Source organism: Pogona vitticeps, chromosome 5 (assembly GCF_051106095.1).
Source record: "Pogona vitticeps strain Pit_001003342236 chromosome 5, PviZW2.1, whole genome shotgun sequence".
NCBI lineage: Eukaryota > Metazoa > Chordata > Lepidosauria > Squamata > Agamidae > Pogona > Pogona vitticeps.
In genome coordinates, this window is record NC_135787.1 from 25734495 (window position 1) to 25753409 (window position 18915).

The 18915-nt window shown below is 39.7% G+C and overlaps 1 protein-coding gene across 2 annotated transcripts in view; it reads left to right on the forward strand.

Annotated features, from left to right (window-relative positions):
* ENPEP (glutamyl aminopeptidase) overlaps nucleotides 1-18915 on the forward strand; it is a 62738-nt gene that overhangs the window by 16814 nt on the left and 27009 nt on the right. For both annotated transcript variants that reach the window (XR_012087768.2, XM_073001812.2), the window contains exons 2-7: nucleotides 204-345; nucleotides 4904-5035; nucleotides 7299-7419; nucleotides 14072-14226; nucleotides 15884-15997; nucleotides 17801-17935. Coding sequence is in view for 1 of the 2 variants with exons in the window: in XM_073001812.2 (XP_072857913.2) it covers nucleotides 204-345; nucleotides 4904-5035; nucleotides 7299-7419; nucleotides 14072-14226; nucleotides 15884-15997; nucleotides 17801-17935 (799 nt within the window). In the remaining variant the exon portion in view is untranslated. The remainder of the gene's footprint in view (nucleotides 1-203; nucleotides 346-4903; nucleotides 5036-7298; nucleotides 7420-14071; nucleotides 14227-15883; nucleotides 15998-17800; nucleotides 17936-18915) is intronic.

The following is an 18915-nucleotide window of genomic DNA, read 5'->3' on the forward strand; positions in this document are numbered from 1 at the left end:
TGATTATTCTTTGAGCCCTAACAATATGTATTTTTATGAACGTCTTCAGATTATTCACATGTGAATCATAGGAATCTCCCTTCCTATTTTATTTGTGTCAGATAAAGGATTTGTTTTATTACTTTCATTCTTCTTTTTAAAAAAGTGGTCTTATTATCTGATGAATAATGGCTTGATGCAAGTGCTTTCATGTATTTCAAAAGGAGCATAGCAGCCACCGATCATGAGCCAACAGATGCCCGAAAATCATTCCCCTGTTTTGATGAACCTAACAAAAAGGCAACTTATAAAATATCTATTACCCATGAAGACTCATACAAAGCTTTGTCAAACATGCCAGTGGAGGTATGTATGCTAGTGTCTTTAAAATCTTTATCTCTTCGTATATGATATATGCAACATGTGGTCTTTTATGAACTAATTGCATGCCCTAGAGCAGGAGCTGGCAATGTTGGTGGGTCTGTGGAGTCATTTTCTGTTCCTGGAAGTTTCCAGTGGACACAGAGACCACAAGCATGTAAAACAAAAACAATATCTGTAAACCTCAAGTTAGAAGTGACTGGAAATCCATTTCCATTTTTGAAAAAATTGTTACTTTGGGATGTTAAATGGCATAAGGGACCTGCATAACATATTTAAAGGGTGAATTGCCACTTGAAGAGACTTCTGTGAACTTTAATTCGCCATTTTTGTGTTGTGAAAAAAGGTAGCTGGAGGAGATATAGGGGTTGCATGCAGGTCCAGGGCCATATCTTGTTCAGCAATGCCTTAGGCCAGCCATTTTCTATGGGCCATACAGCCCCCTTGGGAGGCTGTGACACATTTGAAGGTGGTCACAAACTGGAAACAATTCTTCACACACCACCTTATGAGGTTCGTTATGTGATTTATACATTCCTTATTCAGCCTATATTTCTTCCATATTGTGTTTCTGGTTTGGTTAAGTGTTCTTGGACTGCAAATCCCAGAAGCCTTTGCCACTAGCTGTGCTGGCTTGGGTTTCTGGAAGTTGCAGTCCAAGAGGGCCTGGATTACTCTTGGCTGGGAACCACTGCCCTAGAGAAATCCTGTAGTGCAGGGGTGGGGTCTCCTCCAGCTAATATGTCCAGTTAGCTTCCATGAATAGGGGAAATCTCCAAGATTTCACCTATCAAGACTCCATCTCAATCAAGCTAATGGCAGGACTTGCTCTGCTTGAAATGATAGACCCTAAAGCTTCCACTTCCCTTCTTGGATGCACATGTTGAGGGGGTTTGTGTGGGTTTGTGTGTGTCAGAGAAGCTGGAAGCAATGCTATCAGTAGGCTAGACTCCATTATGGGGCTGAATTTCTAGCAGAGTCTCCCAAGGTGGAATGTTCACAGGTGAGGCACCAGATTAAGATGCACCCACCCTCTTCAAAGGTAATGGCCACATCAGCAGAAAAGAATTGATAGTTCTAATGGTGATGGGGGTGGAGAAATTTCTGGATGGCAACTTCTGGATAGCAGCAGTTACTGGAGGTAACACAGGCAGAGAATCTTTCACAGATAATGGCAGTAACAATGATGCTAACTTTTGTTAGTACTGCACAGCAGAAGGCAATAGTAAACTGCTGTTGATTTTATTACTGTGAAAACCCTATGATGAAACAGTCCAAAACAAAACAAGATAAAGTGCTGGAAGATGAAAGTCCCATTTGGAAATCAATCAGTCAGTGTTGCACAACATACACAATTAGAAATTGGAACATGAGCAGTATGAATCAAAGTAAACTGGCAAACGTAAAGCAAAAACCAGATTTTTTTAAAACATGTCAGTGCTTGGTGTCATTGAACTAAAGTGGTTTAGATTGGGACATTTTCAGTCAGACCATTACAAATGTTTTAGTCTGGAAACGACAAACTCAGAAGAAATAGAGTGGCTCTAATACTGAGGCAAGATGTAGTACAGACAGTTAGTGGCTATAATCCAATGTCTGACTGAATAACATCCATCAGACTTCTGGGAAAACCCATCAGCATAACTGTCATTCAAATCTATGCTCCAACTACTGATGCTGAAGAAAATGAAATCTAAAGTTTTTATCCAAGCATCCAGGAGGAACTTGATCACACACGAAAACAAGACGTGTTTACAATGATTGGTGACTGGGATGCAAACCAAAGTAACAAAGCAGAAACAAATGGTTTTGGAAAATCTGGCCTAGGAGGTTCAACAGGGAAACATTGTCTGACTAGGAGAAAATAAAGAGAAGGTAGAAGCAGTATACTGAAGACCTATACAGTAGAGATAAAAGGATGACAGATTTCTTTGAAGAGGAACTCTACAATGAACAATGTGTGCTTCTAGAAAGTGAAGTGAACACTGCTCTGAAAGCACTAGGAAGAAATAAATCTCCAAGAGTAAATGGAATTCCAATAGAATTATTTCAAGCCACAGAGATGGAATCTGCCAAAAGCCAACAAATGCGTAAAATATAACAAGACCCACATACTGGAAACATTCAGTATACATTCCAGTCCCCAATTTATAACAGCTGTGCAGGGCTGTTGAGGACAGGACATTTTGGAGACCGCTCATTCATAGGGTCACCATAAGCTGGAGGCAACTTGACAGCCTGTAACAACAACAAGGGTTCCTCTGCTCCTTATCTTTTTCTTTAGTGACGCCAAGAGCTGAGCAAAGCTATCTCAACCGGAAGCTAACACTTGAAGATGCCTTTGGCCTCTTGTGGCTTCAGTTGGTAGTAGCTGATGCCCTCTCTCATCTTTCATGATGGGAAACATAGGAAGCTGCTTTCTACTAGTCAGATCATTGATCCATCAGGTCCAACATTACCTCTGACTGACAGTGGATTCATTTCTCACTCTAGCTGGAGATCCAGGAATGTCCTTGTAGTTTCCTATCCAAGTACTAACCAGGTGTGACTCAACTGAGCATCCCAGATCAGATAATATTGACATGTTCATGGTGGTTTAGAGTTAGAAAGCTAAAAAGTGAACTAAGTAGGTTGAACTGAAAACTGCTATCTTCATTCTTTTATGTGAGAGAGGGGGAGAGAGCGAGAGAAATCGACGTGCACATACACATATTTGAATGGGATATGTACGTTTTCTGTTAATTACTGATATTCCATACTTTTCCTGGTACCAAAGTGACTTTCAGTTCTGGTTTCATGCCTTAACATTTTTCCAACAGTACTTTGTAATGATGAATTGTAGCTTTTTAGAAGGACTTATATCAGAGTTACTGGCAATATCATATGTGGCATCATGGAATATATTGCCTGTTTGCTGAATTATAGATGTAGTGGTTTATCAAAATTCATTATGAAATAAAGTGTGCAAGTTTGCAGCTGATTATTTTTAGGTCTGCTGGCTCAACTTTCCAAGTTTTCCATAGAAGTCAATGGCATACATTATCCGTTTTTAGGAGTGACCATGGAAAAGATGTTTATGGCTCAGAGCCAATAGAATTTCAAGTGAACAGCTGAACTGAAAATCAAAGCCAGCACATAGTAGCTTGAAATGAATAGTTTCCAAATTTCCAAATTAAGAACACAATTAAAATGCAAATTCCAGCTAACCAACTTAAGGCTAAAGTCGTTCCCAGGCAATTTCACTTAAAAATTAGCTTCAGTTCAAAAGTCTAGAAACGTAGTATTAATGTTAAAGAGGAAAAAGATGGAAATTACAAAAGTATATCATGCTTGTGGTTATGTAGATTACTGTTAACGTTCATGATGGTTGGATATGCCTGAATGTACATAAATGGCCAAAATCCATAACATATTTCAGTATGAATGTATGATACTTATTTCACTTGCATAATAGCCTAACTCCATGTAAGAAAGCTTTGTTTATTTCTATTGTTTTAACAAAGCTACTATAATTTTAGCATCAGGGTGCAACTAGATGAGAAATATGGAGCAATCTGGGTCACATATAAAAGGCTGTTATCCTCAGTGCGATCTATTTTATCTCACACTAGAGCTATCTTTTGATTCACACCAGAAACATTTATTCTCCTATGAGAAGGATCCAGACAGACTTCAGATTGCTCCAATTTCTCTTTCTTTTGATTATCGATACCCTCTCCCCTGCTCCTTTCCCTGCCTTTTGTCATGGCAATCATTCAACTATCTGTGGCAACTTGCCTTTTTTTTGTTTACTTTAGTAAGTGGCATAGTGCTACAGCAATACTTCAACCTAGCATGGATACTGTCATATATATGAAATAGCACAGAGTCACTTAGAAGAATAGTTTAACAGATGTGAGAAGAGGAAAATAGAGGAGAGGGTTTCTCTGCCATTCTTTGTACTATCACAACTGCTGCATGTGTCAAAGGGTTGTTACCAAAGAGAATGCTGCCCACAGCTCTATTTGGGAGTGAATTAAGCAGCTACACAGACTATTGACCAGGATAATCAGAAGCACTCCCAATAATCACACTAAATAAACTGCAGCCCTAGTGCTGTTCCAGAAAGGAGAGAAACAGCTCGCAAAAGCAGCAGGATGGATCTCACTTAAAACATGTGTGTTCGTAAGAAAAAAGAAAGAACCAAGCTGCACCAAAAGTGAATCAAATAGTGAGTTACAGAGTTCTCTGATTGCCCTCTCAGGTAAAATTCGTAGTGCCTGTGCAAACCAATGACTGATATCACTCAGATACCATAGGTGCAGTCATACAGGTTTTTGTGATTTAGACAGGAAAAAAGAAATGACTCCAAGGATATTAATCCAGGAAAGGACACATATGCGCAGCAAGCTAAAGAAAACAGATCAGTAATTTAAAAAAAAAGCAACCCATAGAGCACATCAGGGAATAATAAAGGCTGCTAATATACATTTAAAAGTACTGCTCTACTTGTAGACACCTGCATTGTATATAATTATTTGTTTTGTGCTTTTTCCCCTTCCAGGAAACAATTGCATTGGGTAATGGTTGGAACCGGACAACATTCCATACTTCTGTCCCCATGAGCACTTACTTGGTGTGCTGGGCTGTGCACCAGTTTGATTTTATACCGAGGGTTTCTTCTCGAGGAATTCCTGTAAGTCCTGTTTTCATTTTTAGCACACTATTGCATTGTTTTTCAGCAGGCTTGGCTTTGCAAAATGAAACCAAAGCAATTGACTTAGTTATATGTGTAGTTGTGGGTATTTCTTTGGTGTTGATATTGTACAGAAGAATACAAACCCTATTTACAAAGGCCCTTTTTTCTGTTTCTGTTTTTAATTTTGAGTCTGGGTCGAATTATTATATCCTTGAATGCAATTCTCTACAGATAATAGTAACAATGGGTCTTCAAAGCAATGGGATTCAATGTAGTCACAACTCATTTACTCCATATGTTTTACAAAGCAACTCTGTATGTGTCTATGTAAAACTAGGTAAGTGTTCGTAGGATGGCAGTCCGGAACTCTTTTCAGACATTCGCCTCCATCTCTAGAATGATGGGAGAAACTTGGCTCAGTAATATTACGTGTAAGAAGGATCTTGAAATTGTAGATCACAAGCTGAATATAAGCCAACAGTGCAATGTGGCTGCCAAAAATAAAAAATAAAAAAAATAAGGGAAATTCTATTTTAGGCTGCATTAACAGATGTATAATCTCAAAATCCTGTTAAGTACTAATTTCCCTCTATTTGCCTCTACCTTCATTGAGTAGTAAGTATTCAGTGCTGGATACTGCACTTTAAGAAGGAAGTTGACAAACTGAAATAAGTTCAGAGGATGGCAACAAGAGAAATCATGGGAGTGGACAACAAGCCCTATGAGAACAGGCTGATAGAACTGGGCATATTAGCCTCGAGAAAAGAAGAATGAGGGGACATACTGTATGATAGCAGTTTTCAAATATCAAAAGATTATCATACAGAGGATGAACAGGATCCGTTCTTGATCATCCCAGAGTGCAGGCCATGTAATAATGGACTCAAGTTACAGAAAACCAGATTTTGGTTGAATGTCAGGAAAAAAACATCTAAACTCTTGAAGTGGTATGGCAATGGAACTGATTGCCTCAGGAGATGGTGAGCACTCCAACACAGGAGTAAATCAAGAGAAAAAAAATAGACACCCATCTGTCAGATATTGTTTGATTTGGATTCTTGCACTGAGCAGGGGTTTGGACTCAATAAACTTACAGGCTCTTTTGAACTCCATTATTGTATTCCTGGAAAAGACCTTAATGTTGGGAAAGTGTGAAGGCAAGAGGAGAAGGGGACAACAGAGGATGAGATGGTTGGACAGTGTCACCGAAGCAACCAACATGAATCTGACCCAACTCCGGGAGGCAGTGGAAGATAGGAGGGCCTGACGTGCTCTGGTCCATGGGGTCATGAAGAGTCAGACATGACTAAACGACTAAACGAATGAACGATTGTATTGAGTCTCTCATTCTAGGATTCTGTGATTTGATTCTCATTAGTGAACCTCAAGGTTCTAATGAAAACAGAAACAATTTAAAAAAATTGAAGTAGCTTCTACAGGCCTGAGTTCTGCTTATTCTTAGTGTAAAATAAGACACTAGTAGTAATTCTATACAGTAGGAACCTATATCTGTGGGAACAATATCCACAGTTTGCCTCAGCCCTATATACAAACACAAGGGTGTCCCCATGCAGTCTTTGTCCTGTCCCCTTGTATGCTGTATATAGCGTTCCCTCATGTCTTCGGTTTCAGCCACGCACAGTAGATTCTGGAACTGGTTGTGGAAATGGGGCCCACACTGTATAATTTATATTTGTCATTTGTCATTCAGCTGAAAGAGCTCTCAGATTTTCTTGCATATGAATAAAAACAGAAGAAGTTATTTCCTGCCCTTAGATGTGCAATCTAAAAAAGCAAGGGATCAAAAGAAATTGGGATAGGAGGAAAAATGAAAACAAGGACTGCCCAGGCAGATGCTCATAATGCCAAGAGGTTGACTATAACCACCTAATATAATGCAATTGAAGTGTTACAATAAAGTGGACCCCATTTGTCTTCTTATCAGGACCAACTAGAATAAAACCGGCTCAAGAAGCAGAGGCACTTGAAATTTCTGACCTATCAGCAGAACCAATGTGGTGGTCCTACTTACTGCCTCTCCTTCTTCTACTGCTTAGTGGAATGACTGCTGGGTAATATGTGCTTTATCCCTATTGCTGTCCTTTCCCCTAAATATGCTTGGTAGAATTAATAGCTCCATGGAAATAGTTTTGAGAAGCTGCTTACTGCAAAGCAGTGCCTTTTCCTTATTCAGGGCAGAAAGGTCAAACCTATTAGCTATATATAATTGTGTTTGGAACATCTCTGCATTCTTTTACAGCTCCGTATTTATGCCCAGCCGAAACAGATCCACACCGCTGAGTATGCAGCAAATGTAACGAAAGTGATCTTTGATTTTTTTGAAGATTATTTCAACATGAACTATTCTCTTCCCAAACTGGGTAATTATTAATAGTTCTCTTCCTGATTTCTTAACTGACTGATCATTTTGTTTCCAGTCCATGAGTCATCTAAAAATTGTATGCAAGGGTGATGTTTGGAATAGTGGCATTTAGCTGTGTCCCTGTTCATAAAGAAGCATTAGCATGCTTCAATAAGCATACAAATCTCCCTCACACTGAAAAAACCCAAATGGTCAACTTGGATTGCCAGGAGTTTTCCAGAATCATTTTCTTTTTACAGTCCAAGTTTCCTGCAACCTTTTAAGCAGTGAAGATAACTGTCAGGGTGAAGACTGAACTGAAGTTAATAATGAAGTTTGAACCAGGGCTTTTTAGATACTGAGCTATAAAACTTACTGCTCAGCTATGGGTAGTTTGAGTGTGTAAATAGCAGTCAATATACTGCTTTTTTCTGATCACTAATCTAAGGTCAAGGCTGACTAGATAGCTCAGTGGTTTAGGTATCTGGCTGTAGAGCCAGAGGCTGGGAGTTTGATTCCCTGTTGGGCTTCCTGTGAGTAAAGCCAGCCACTTCTGAGTATTTTCTACCTGGAAAACCCTGAAAATTGTTGCCATGAGTTAGAATTGATTTGATGGCACATGATTACTATTAATATAAGGTCAAACTAGATATTAGGAGATATACTTCCTATGACTGTTGTGGAATGGGATTCCTTAGACATTGAGAGGTCCTACCTGGCAAGGCTGTTGTGCATTCTAAGAAAGCACACAGTCAATGGTTTCTTGCTTTGAAAGTAAGCAAAGGTTACTTTTAGGATCAGGCTTGTCCATGGGGCTTGTACCACACACTTCTGGGGCCTAAAGGACCTACCTCAGGCAATAAAGGTGGTGGTTTTGCACCCACAGGGACTTGCTGACCACAATCATCATCTCTTTAGGGAGCGTGATCATCACAATAGCCAGACCTTGGCAATTTCTCCCATCTACGTGACAAACATTCTAAGCGCATCGTCTAGTTCACTGGTTCTTAACCTTGGGTTACTCAGGAGTTTTGGACTGCAACTCCCAGAAGCCTTCACCACCAACTGTGCTGGCTGGGGTTTCTGGGAGTTGCAGTTCAAAAACATCCAAGTAACAAAGGTTAAGAACCACTGGTCTAGTTTGACCCTTCTAAATATTCCCGCTGCAATGCCCATTTTATGGGGCTGGCCTCAGAGGTTAGCATGATCTGATACTTGCTTGAGGTCCTAGCCTTGTTGAGGCCCATTATCTACCCCTGCTCACCACACCCCGATATATCATATCCCTGCTGAATGCTGCTACCACTATACCCATTCACTCTCTTCTCTTTCTTGCCATAGGCCAGTTGTTTACTTACTAGTTGACACTTGCTGATGCAACTTCTTGCACCACTTGTTTCCCACCCATTTTAGACTCCACAAGCTGATATTGCCATCTGATGGTGGAAGTGGAAAACACCATAACCAGGGCTGGCACCATACTAAAGCCTGACCAAAGCTAGGTGCTGGACCTGCTTATCTTTAAATCCTGAGAAACTATAGTAAGATAAATGAAAGAATGTGTCTTATTACATAGAGTGATATAAAGTACAGCTTGGAAGTAACTAGTTACAAACAACTAGTTACTTGTAATTAATTCAGTTCACTAACAATTAAAACTAATTGCATTACATTACAGCTGTATTTTATGTGGGATAACGTCATTCTGTCTGCGGTATAGAAGTACACTGCAAAAAGAATGATGTGTTCTCTAATTCTGGGTTTGTCTACACGGTTAAGAAGGAGCAGGCTGGATCAGGCTAAATCCGATCAGTAGGAAGTCTGATATGCCATTTGATGCATTTTTGCATCAAGTGACCATATTTCATCTGCAGCAGCCTTCTTGTAATTTGCCAGTATAGTGAAGTGGCTTAATAAGACAGGCACTTGAGGATGTTGGCAAATTAATTATTTTCTCTGCTCCATGGTAGCCAAAATAATCTAAGATTACTGTTTTAAAAAATATATAAAGTATGTGTTAGACTGTAAATATTTGCTGTAACACTTTTAAAAAAATAAAAGATAAATGGAAGCTTTCCTTTGCTTTTCATGTAATGGTCAAGAATTTACTACTTGGCTGTCTACATGCCTCTCTGTGTGTTTGTGACTTGTGGTGGCTTGGCCTTTAACAAATGGCAAGCAGAGCAGTGGCAGCAGGAGGAGACAGGAAGGAGCAGTGACTTCTTTTGGTTTGTTTGCTTTTTCCAGATGGGTCTCAACTGGACCTTTAAAAGAAAAGCAACCAGAAATCTCCCATGTTGCCCCCTTCTGTCTCCTCCTGCCACTGTTACTTCGCTTCCCCTAGTAAAAAGCCAACACACATGAAGCCCCCACCCCTGCAAAGGCTCACAGACAGCCGAATTATGACTTAGGAAACCAAGAAGGGTTTCCAAGCCTTTTCAATTTCAGGGCTATGGTTTGTGGGAGGTCTTCTGACCACCAGCAGCCCTATGTTCTCCAAGGACTGAAACACAAATGCCAATTTATTGTCTTGTTTTGCGTACGAGTAACCTTGAAAACTCACTGAAGTTCTTCTGCAGCTGTGCCTATTTTTAATTCCATTTTGGTTGAGTATTATCCAAAAACCCAACACCCCCATTTTTGGTCTGTTTTTCATTTTGCTTAATTATTAGGTTGTGTCCTGTAGCAAGTTATTGTTCTTTTTATTGCCTCCTATTTATAGTTGTGTGGATAGTTTTGTGCCCAATTTTGCCAAATTGGTGGGGAAAAGAATGGCTCAGATTTGTTTTTTTAAAAAAATGCAGGCATAAGATTTAGATAGTTTAAAGGCTGTGAAAGGATAAAATTAGATTTTTAAAGCGTTTTAATAAAGATATCATGCTAAAACTTAATGTCAGCTGACTACTGAGAGACCCATCTTGATCAAAGTTATAGAAATTAGTAGTTCTACAGTTTGTTTCTGTTTCAAAGGAATGGGTCACCCTCTAGCTTTGCCCATCCTGGAATCAATTTGAATTCTATGCTTGGCCAAGTAGTAGTGCTGTTATGTCTCTCTGAGAACATTGAGTCCATAATTCTCATTTAAACTGGTATTGATTGCCAGCCATGAAGACATGACCTTATGTGTTGTGGTGAGTAGAAGCAGATGTTGTTCATTACATGGGGATTTAGTTTACTTAATTTACCCATAAATATTTCTTAGACCCATTTACAAAATCCTTTTACAGCCTAATCACAGGAGGACATTGTGGAGATTAGTTTAGCATTGCCAATAAAGCAGTAGGAAGTGCCCCTAATGTATGGGAGGGGGCAGATACCCCACCTATAGAGAAAGTGATATCTCTGTGTGCAAGAAGCCATGTATCCTTGTAGAAGAGGGCTTTGGTTTTCCACATGCTGCTGGCCTTCAGTTCCCATCAGCCCCAGCCACCTTGGCTACTGGTAAAGGATGATGGGAGCAGTAATTCATCATCTGTGGAGTAACAAGTTCCTTGGTCCTGCTGTCGAAACTGCACCTTCACCACAAGTGAGGGTAGCAGGACAGTTTGGGGGCTACAAGAGAGGCTGATGATGTGGTGGAGGCACCGTTTCTACAGCCAGAATTCCAGTACTTTGTTGCTGCTTCATACTCATCAGCATCTTCTACCTGAGGTGGCTCTCTTACTCTGCCTATCAGCCCCAGCCTGTGCACATATTCAGAATACTTGTAGCACATCTGGAAGGTAAACTTATGTTTTATCCTTCTTGTTGCCTTATGATTTCTTGATAATAAGGCAACCAGAATTCTGTCACTCTTTCTTCTTCCCTGTCTCTTTCCGCTGAGTGCAAGCCTATCTATAGGCAGACATGCATAGATGCTGTTCCAAGGTTTTCCATGGGCCACCACCCCAGTCTTCCATGCCATCACTTGTGAAATCTACAAGCTCTCTGAACTGCTGGTCATAGCTGCACCAAAGTTGCCTTCATAGGAATATGTGGTTGGTGAGAATCAGTTTATCAGCTGCATCACCCTGGTATTTCAGTAGCCCAGAACTGGTTTTCAGACTTGCAGGGGCATGGATAAAAAGTTTAATTTCTTTGAGAGGTAGATGCTCCAAAGCTGGCCCTACCATTAACCAACCACTTCAAGCAACAGATGTGTGATGCCATTAAAGGTCAATGTTAGTTATTGAATATGTTATTATCGAATCATAGTAAAGTGATGTTGGAAGGGGCCTACAAGACCATCAAGTCCAACCCCCTGCTCAATGCAGGAATACAATCAAAGCATATCTGCCAGGTGATTATCTAGGTTTTTCTTGACTGCCTCTAGTGTTGGAGCACTCACCAACTCCCAAGGTAACTGGTTCCAGTGTTGTATTGCTCTAACAGTCAGGAAGTTTTTCCTGATATTCAACCAAAATCTGGCTTCCTTTAACTTGAGCCCATTGTTGCGTTTTCTGCACTCTAGGATGATCGAGAACAGATCTTGCCCCTCCTCTGTATGATAGCCTTTCAAATACAGTATTTGAAAAGTGCCATCATATCATCCCTCAGTCTTCTTTTCTCAAGGCTAAACATGCCCAATTATTTCAGCCTTTCCTCATAAGGCTTGGTTTCCAGCCCCCTGATCATCCTTGTCACCCTCCTCTGAACTTGTTCCAATTTGTTAGCATCCCTTTTGGAGTGTGGTGTCCAGAACTGAACACAATACTCAAGGTGAGGCCTAACCAGTCCTGAATAGAGGGAGACTAGCACCTTGTGGGATTTGGAAACTATACTTCTATTAATGCAGCCGAAAATAGCATTAGTCTTTTTTTTAGCCACATCACACTGTTGGCTCATATTTAGCTTGTGATCTACAACAATTCCAAGCTCCTTCTTGCTTGTAGTTTTGCTGAGCTAGGTATCCCCCATCTTGTAACAGTGCAATTGGTTTCTTTTTCCGAGGACTTTGCACTTATCCCTGTTGAAATTTCATTCTGTTGCTTTCAGCCCAGTGCTCCATCCTTTCAAGTTCATTTTGAATTTTGTTTCTGTCTTCTAGGGTATTAGCTATTCTGCCCAATTTTCTACCATCTGCACATTTGACAAGCATTCCCTGCACTCCCTCATCCAGGCCATTAATAAAAATATTGAAGAGCACCAGGCCCGGGACTGAGCCTTGGGGTACCCCACTTGTGACCTCCTCCCAGTTAGAGAAGGACCTATTAAACATCACCCTCCAAGTTCAATTCTGTAGCCAATTGTGTATCCACCTGACACTTCGTCTATCCAGCCCACACCTAGTTAGTGTGCTAATTAGGATATCATGGGGCACTTTGTCGAAAGCTTTGCTCAAGTCAAGATATACTACATCTACAACATTCCCTCTGTCTATCAGGGACCTGATCAAAAAACAAGATCAAATTAGTTTGGCAGGATTTGTTCTTGACAAATCCGTGTTGGTTTCTAGTTATTATTGCATTGTTTTCTAGGTGGTTGCACAATTACCACTTTAGGATCTGTTCCAGAATTTTGTTTGGGACTGATTTCAGGCTGGCTGGCCTGTAGTTCGCAGGTTGCTCTGTTTTACCCTTTTTGAAGATAGGGACAACATTGGCCCTCCTCCAATCCTCTGGCATCTCACCCATTTCCCATGATTTCAAGAAAATAATGGATAGCAGTTCTGAGAGTTCTTCAGCCAGTTCTTTCAGTACCCTCGGTTGCAGTTCATCTGGCCCTGGAGATTTGAACTCGTTCAAGGTGGTAAGGTATTCCTTGACTTTTTGTTTATCTCCAGCTGCAATCCTGCCCCCCCCCAAACTTGGACTTCTAATTTGTCTGGAAGTTCATTGTCTTATGGGGAAAGACTGAACTAAAATAGGAATTGAGCACCTCTGCCTTTTCTTTGTTCTCTGTTATCCTTTTTCCATCTCCATTGCAGAGCTATGCCACTATGTCTTTTGTTTGTCTTTTGCTACTTGAAGAATGCTTTTTTAAAAATTGCTTTTAGTGTCTCTAGCTAACCTCGGCTCATTCTCAGCTTTTGCCCTCCTAATGCCATCCCTGCATTTCCTAGCTACTTGTCTGTACTCATCCTTGGTGGCCTGGCCTTCTTTCCATTTCCTCTACATGTCTCTCTCTCTCTCTCTCTCTCTCTCTCTTTTTTGGGGGGGGGGGTTAGGTCCTCCCTGACCTTTTTGGTGAAACCACACTGGCCTTTTTTGCTTCCTTCCCCCCTTTTTTTCTTGTTGGAATTGTTTATAGTTGTGCCTTTAGAATGTCTTCTTTTAGAAGCTCCCATCCTTCTTTGACTCCTTCTCTTGTTAGAATCTCCTGCCATGGGACGTTACTTATCCTCATTTTGAGATTATTAAAATTGGCTTTTTAAAAATCCAGCAGACGTGTGTGGGTACACTCTGTTTTCGTTTCCTTTGAAATCAAGAATTCTAGAAGGACATGGTTACTCTCACCTAGAGTCATTGTAATTTCACTGCCAAAGAGATGGAAAGTAGTTACAGGATTTTCTGCCTTTTGTGCCTAAATAGCTTGCCAGTTTAGATACTGTAGCTGGTGTATGAAGAAGCTGCATTTGTTGCTTTGTTCTTAGATGGCAAAATGTTTTGGGCCACCCCTGAAATGTTATGTGATTAGAGGGAGATGCAACTGCTTTGGCACTTAAGCTACTTTCTCTTTTTTTCTTCATGTAGACAAAATAGCCATTCCAGATTTTGGCACCGGTGCCATGGAGAACTGGGGGCTGATCACTTACAGAGAAACTAATCTCCTTTATGATCCACAAGAATCTGCTGCTTCTAACAAGCAAAGAGTAGCAGCTGTAGTTGCCCATGAACTTGTTCACCAGGTACAGTTTATGAGTTATTTTACGAGCTAAGATTAGAAATCATATTGCACTGAAGAGAGTAATAATCCACTCATCCCACATATAGTTGGATTCTTCTCAATATGTTTATTTCTCAGTGGTAAAATAAGTGGATTAATTTTAAAGCTTTAAAGTACTGACATTTATTTCAGAGTTACAGTTAACCACAGTTTTCCATGTTTGGACAGCATAATGAACTGTGGCCAATTGAAAACAGAAATGAAAGCCCACAGCTCCTCCTCAGAACTGTACTAGGTGTGAAGCCTGAAGGAAGCCATGTTCATTGTCCTTACAATAAACCATGATTTACTGTGGTCTCTGAACTCAATCAACCTTAAAGTGATTACCAATATACAAAGCAGCAGCAATTATTAGCGCTCTGACCAACTAAAAACATGAGCAATTAAAAGCACTTACACTTATGTAGTACCAGGTAAGAGATGTCGCTAGACAATATCAGGTCATTGCCAAGATGTTCTGGTTCTCTGTCACCATATATATAATCTCCAAAAAGTGTCTAGAAGCAGTGTGCCTGAAATTATCCATACCAGGCCAAAAACAAAAGGAAAATAAAAAATAAAGAAGACAAACATGTTGTTGCACCTTAACGACTGACTACTATATTTTAATGTGAGCCCCCTCAATACTGTAGCTATGAGGAGAAGTTGTGGTTGCTGGCACGTTGTCCTGAGATTATCCAGATGACCTGAATGGATGGATATGGATATTGAGATGGGAGCAACTGGTCCTGGGAGATAAACTCTGTAACACCTTGATCGGGACACTGTTAACAACTTGGGAGCCTTACTGCTCCATGAGCAGAGTGCCCCCCTTTTTTTCTCAAGTAATATCTGTTAGGGTTTTGGCAACAGTAAAATACGCAGAGTTATTAAAGACACTTTACCAGTTCTTCTTTGTTGCAAGACAGTTGTATTTACACGTATTTACAGTTATATACAGGCAGGTATCTTAACAGCACAGCAGGAACTCTTTATACAAACTGACAGCATGCGTGGCAGCAAGTGATAGTGGAGGAAGAGAAAGAAGCAAACACACAGTCCACTTATATACATATACATGGCATATTTTGTCCAATCAGAATGCAGGTGACTTCATGCTTTGCACCTGGTCTTCTCCTGGTTTCAAGTCATTACATCATGTTCAGAGTGATTCAGCACTCTCACATCTGTGCACAATGGCAGCTGGTTAATGAAACACATATACAGGTTCAGGCTTATAAAATTTCTATACTCTGACAATATCTTCCTTGCAGTTATGCAACAGGGTGTGTACTTGTACAAGAGGTTCTTGGAGTGTGCCTGGCATAAGCTATTGAAAAAAGACAACCACTCATGCAGTGTGCAATTTTGTGTGCAGAAAAAAGAATGAGCCATACTGAAAAACAAAACTGAAAAACAAAACCAAATTTTCTAAACAATCTCAAATTGTGCCGAGGGCAAACTCCATATATATAAAAAGATTTTTTTATTAATTTTAACGCAGTAGAATGCTTTTACTGTAAAAGAATATGTTTCATTATTGAATAGGTTTGTTATGTACAAGTTTGGTAAGCTAACACTGATCTGCATTGATAACACTGTGAAGGTTTTTGGTTTTTTCTTTCTGCTTTCTGTTGCAGTGGTTTGGAAATATTGTGACCATGGATTGGTGGGATGATCTGTGGCTCAATGAAGGATTCGCCAGTTTCTTTGAGTTTCTTGGTGTAAATGCTACAGAAGGGGATTGGCAAATGGTAAATGCTTATTGCTTGATCTTATGGAACATACTGTTTGAAGGAGATATTTGACCATGTGCATCAGCCCTTTAAGCCATGATAAGCATGTATTTAATACATAAGTATATTTGTAAACTCATGTTTATTCAATACGTAGACAGTACTGAGCCTTCAATCTGTTTCTTTCTAGCATTCAAGTAAGTACTGTACCCCCGAAACAGATTCAGTGGTTGCCAGCAAAGCATAACAGGTTTCTATGCAACAATTTTAATGACTGCTCATTATTTCAAAATGTTATTTGGGGACATTTCTGTAGGACTTTGCATTTTTGTTTGTTTGTTTGTATTTTAGTGATTAAAACAATTGAAAAAGAGCACATTACTAATATGTGACTATTGAGAAACAAATTAATTTTCTAAAAATAATTCTAATAAGCTTTGCTATTAACATGGTAAAAGACATTCACAACATTAAAATACCAAGTGTTGACTTGTGATAATATTTCTCCAGCAGATTGAAGGTATGATTAGACTTATCAAATAAATTGGGAGCTGGATTGGGGTGTTTTTTTTATTTTTTTGGAAGTTGTTTAAATTCATGTGCTTTGGGGATTGGTGTGCGCCTTCTCATGGGCCAACTTTCAGTCTGAATGTAAGGTGTGTGTTTGAGGGGGCTACACAAACTTTTAAAATCATTTTAAATGTGGCAATGCAGAGCTCCAGTTTCCTTTGTTTCTCCCTGCTGGGGCTATGCATTTCTGGAGGGAAATGTCTGCAGCAAAAAACAAAATTAATTATTTAATTAATTCAATTTGTATTCTGCCTGATGTAGTGTACCTCTAGTCTGGTAGTTTACACATAAAATATGACAAAATTATGACAATATCAATAAGTCCCTTTTAAATCAATTTTAAAACAAAAGCTATAAGAACAACGAACAATGGTAACATAAAATACATGCAGAAAGAAAAAAATTAAGAAAAATTAGAAGGTAAAAGATTTAAGTACTAGTAGAGGTTGTTATTAAAAGCCGTTAAGGATCCTGAGTTATTCACAGGAAGAATACTACCCAAGGCCTCTCTGGACAGCTCTGCCTTCATTAATTTCCAAAAGATTTGAGTGAAGCGGACCTTCCACACCTCTGGTGGAAGCCCATTCCACAAGAGTGGGGCCACAACTGAGAAAACTTAAAAAAAGTTGTGTTGCCATAGCTACGAGGAGATGCTATGGCTGTTGGCACATTTCCTGGAACTGCTTTTGAGGGTTTTGTCTTACACTTGTCCAGCCTTGCACTGGCTACCTTTCTTCTGTAGTGTGATTTTTTTAAAGCTTTTAAATATTTTTTTCAAACTGACATAGCACTAGATCAGTGTTACCGCTACTGTTATATATATATAACAGACTAGACTGCAAGATTACCCTGCAGCCTGAAACCCGTGATCCAATACTTGATAAAATCTACAGACACAATTTATTCTGTCACAGGTGAGCACACAAGGAAAAAGGTTCAAAATAAATCATGTTCATAATCAAGTAAAAATAAACTGGTCCCTAGGAGGTGTTAAAAAAACCCCTTGCTTTACAAAAAAAAAAAAAAGGTTCCTGGGGAAAAATGTTTATCTATCTGTCATGTAAACATATATTTTAAAATAGATTTCAAGTGCACCCAACCCCACACATTTTGATGAGTAACCACACCCTGAGACTGCAGTGCTATACATTTCTATTTCTAAACAGATCCTTTTAAATTCAGTGGGAGGCTGACGTAATAGGATCACAGTCTTCATTTTCTGCTTCTCCCCCTCTTCTATTTCCTCCACAGCTGGACCAAATCTTAATTGAGGACTTGTTCCCTGTGATGAAGGAAGACTCATTGGTCTCTTCCCACCCTATTGTAGTGGATGTATCTACTCCCGATGAGATTACTTCTGTGTTTGATAGTGTATCCTACAGCAAGGTGAGGAACAGCGTATGTTATAAACACTTCAGCTTGAAAGGGGAAGACAAAAGTAGGCAGCATTTGAGTTGATTTGTAGCTTAAAGAGATAGGTTAGGAAATTGAAGGGAGTTGGTTTTATAGCCTGGAGTATAGTCTGGTCTCTGTGATGCTTTAACTCCAATGCAGGAGAGATTGAAGACAGGTAACAGACATGATTTCCTGTGGCAGCAGGACTTTAGTACAAACAGTACTGAAGCAGCAGTTGCAGTAACAATCCTGGCTTCCTGGAGGTTGATCCTATTTCTTCTTTCCACACCAGACTGAATCTTCATTTGAGCTGCTATATGGTTCATCTAATGCACGGTAGTTCATAGCCAGTATTAAATTAATCCTCGTACCTGCATTTGAGAACATTGATATTAATGTGCACCTTTTGAAATTGGCTTGAATACATAGATATATAGCATATCAACTGTATGATATTTAAATAACCACTTCAGTCCACAGTATCCTTCCATCCCTATCTCATTGCTTCCTCATAGAATTCAGGGGACATCATTGAAATGCAAAGTCACCATGAATAACGGGAGATCTTGCATTCCTGATTAGAAGCACCCTACAAAAAGCTGTGAGGTATAAAAGCTGGAATACTCTACAGGTTGCAGTTTTTGAAAACCTTCTGAGTATTCTCAGAAATTGCAAAATATTAAAGAAAAGCAAAAAGGAAGAAAAGCAGGGAAGACTTCATGGAGTATCCACTGAAACACAGCAAAGCTTCTGGGAGAGCTATTTAGGGCTGAAGGGTGGAGTTGTCTAACTGCGGTTGCCAAGCCATCTGTAAAATAGGCAGCATCTAACACTCCCACAAACCACAGTGAATTTGGGAGGGCTGGAGCTAGAAGGGTTATGTCTACTTCATCTCTGAGTTATTTTCATTCTCACACTTTCATAAGGAAGTCTGTGAGCTAAGGAACACTCTTCATTTAAATATAAGGATG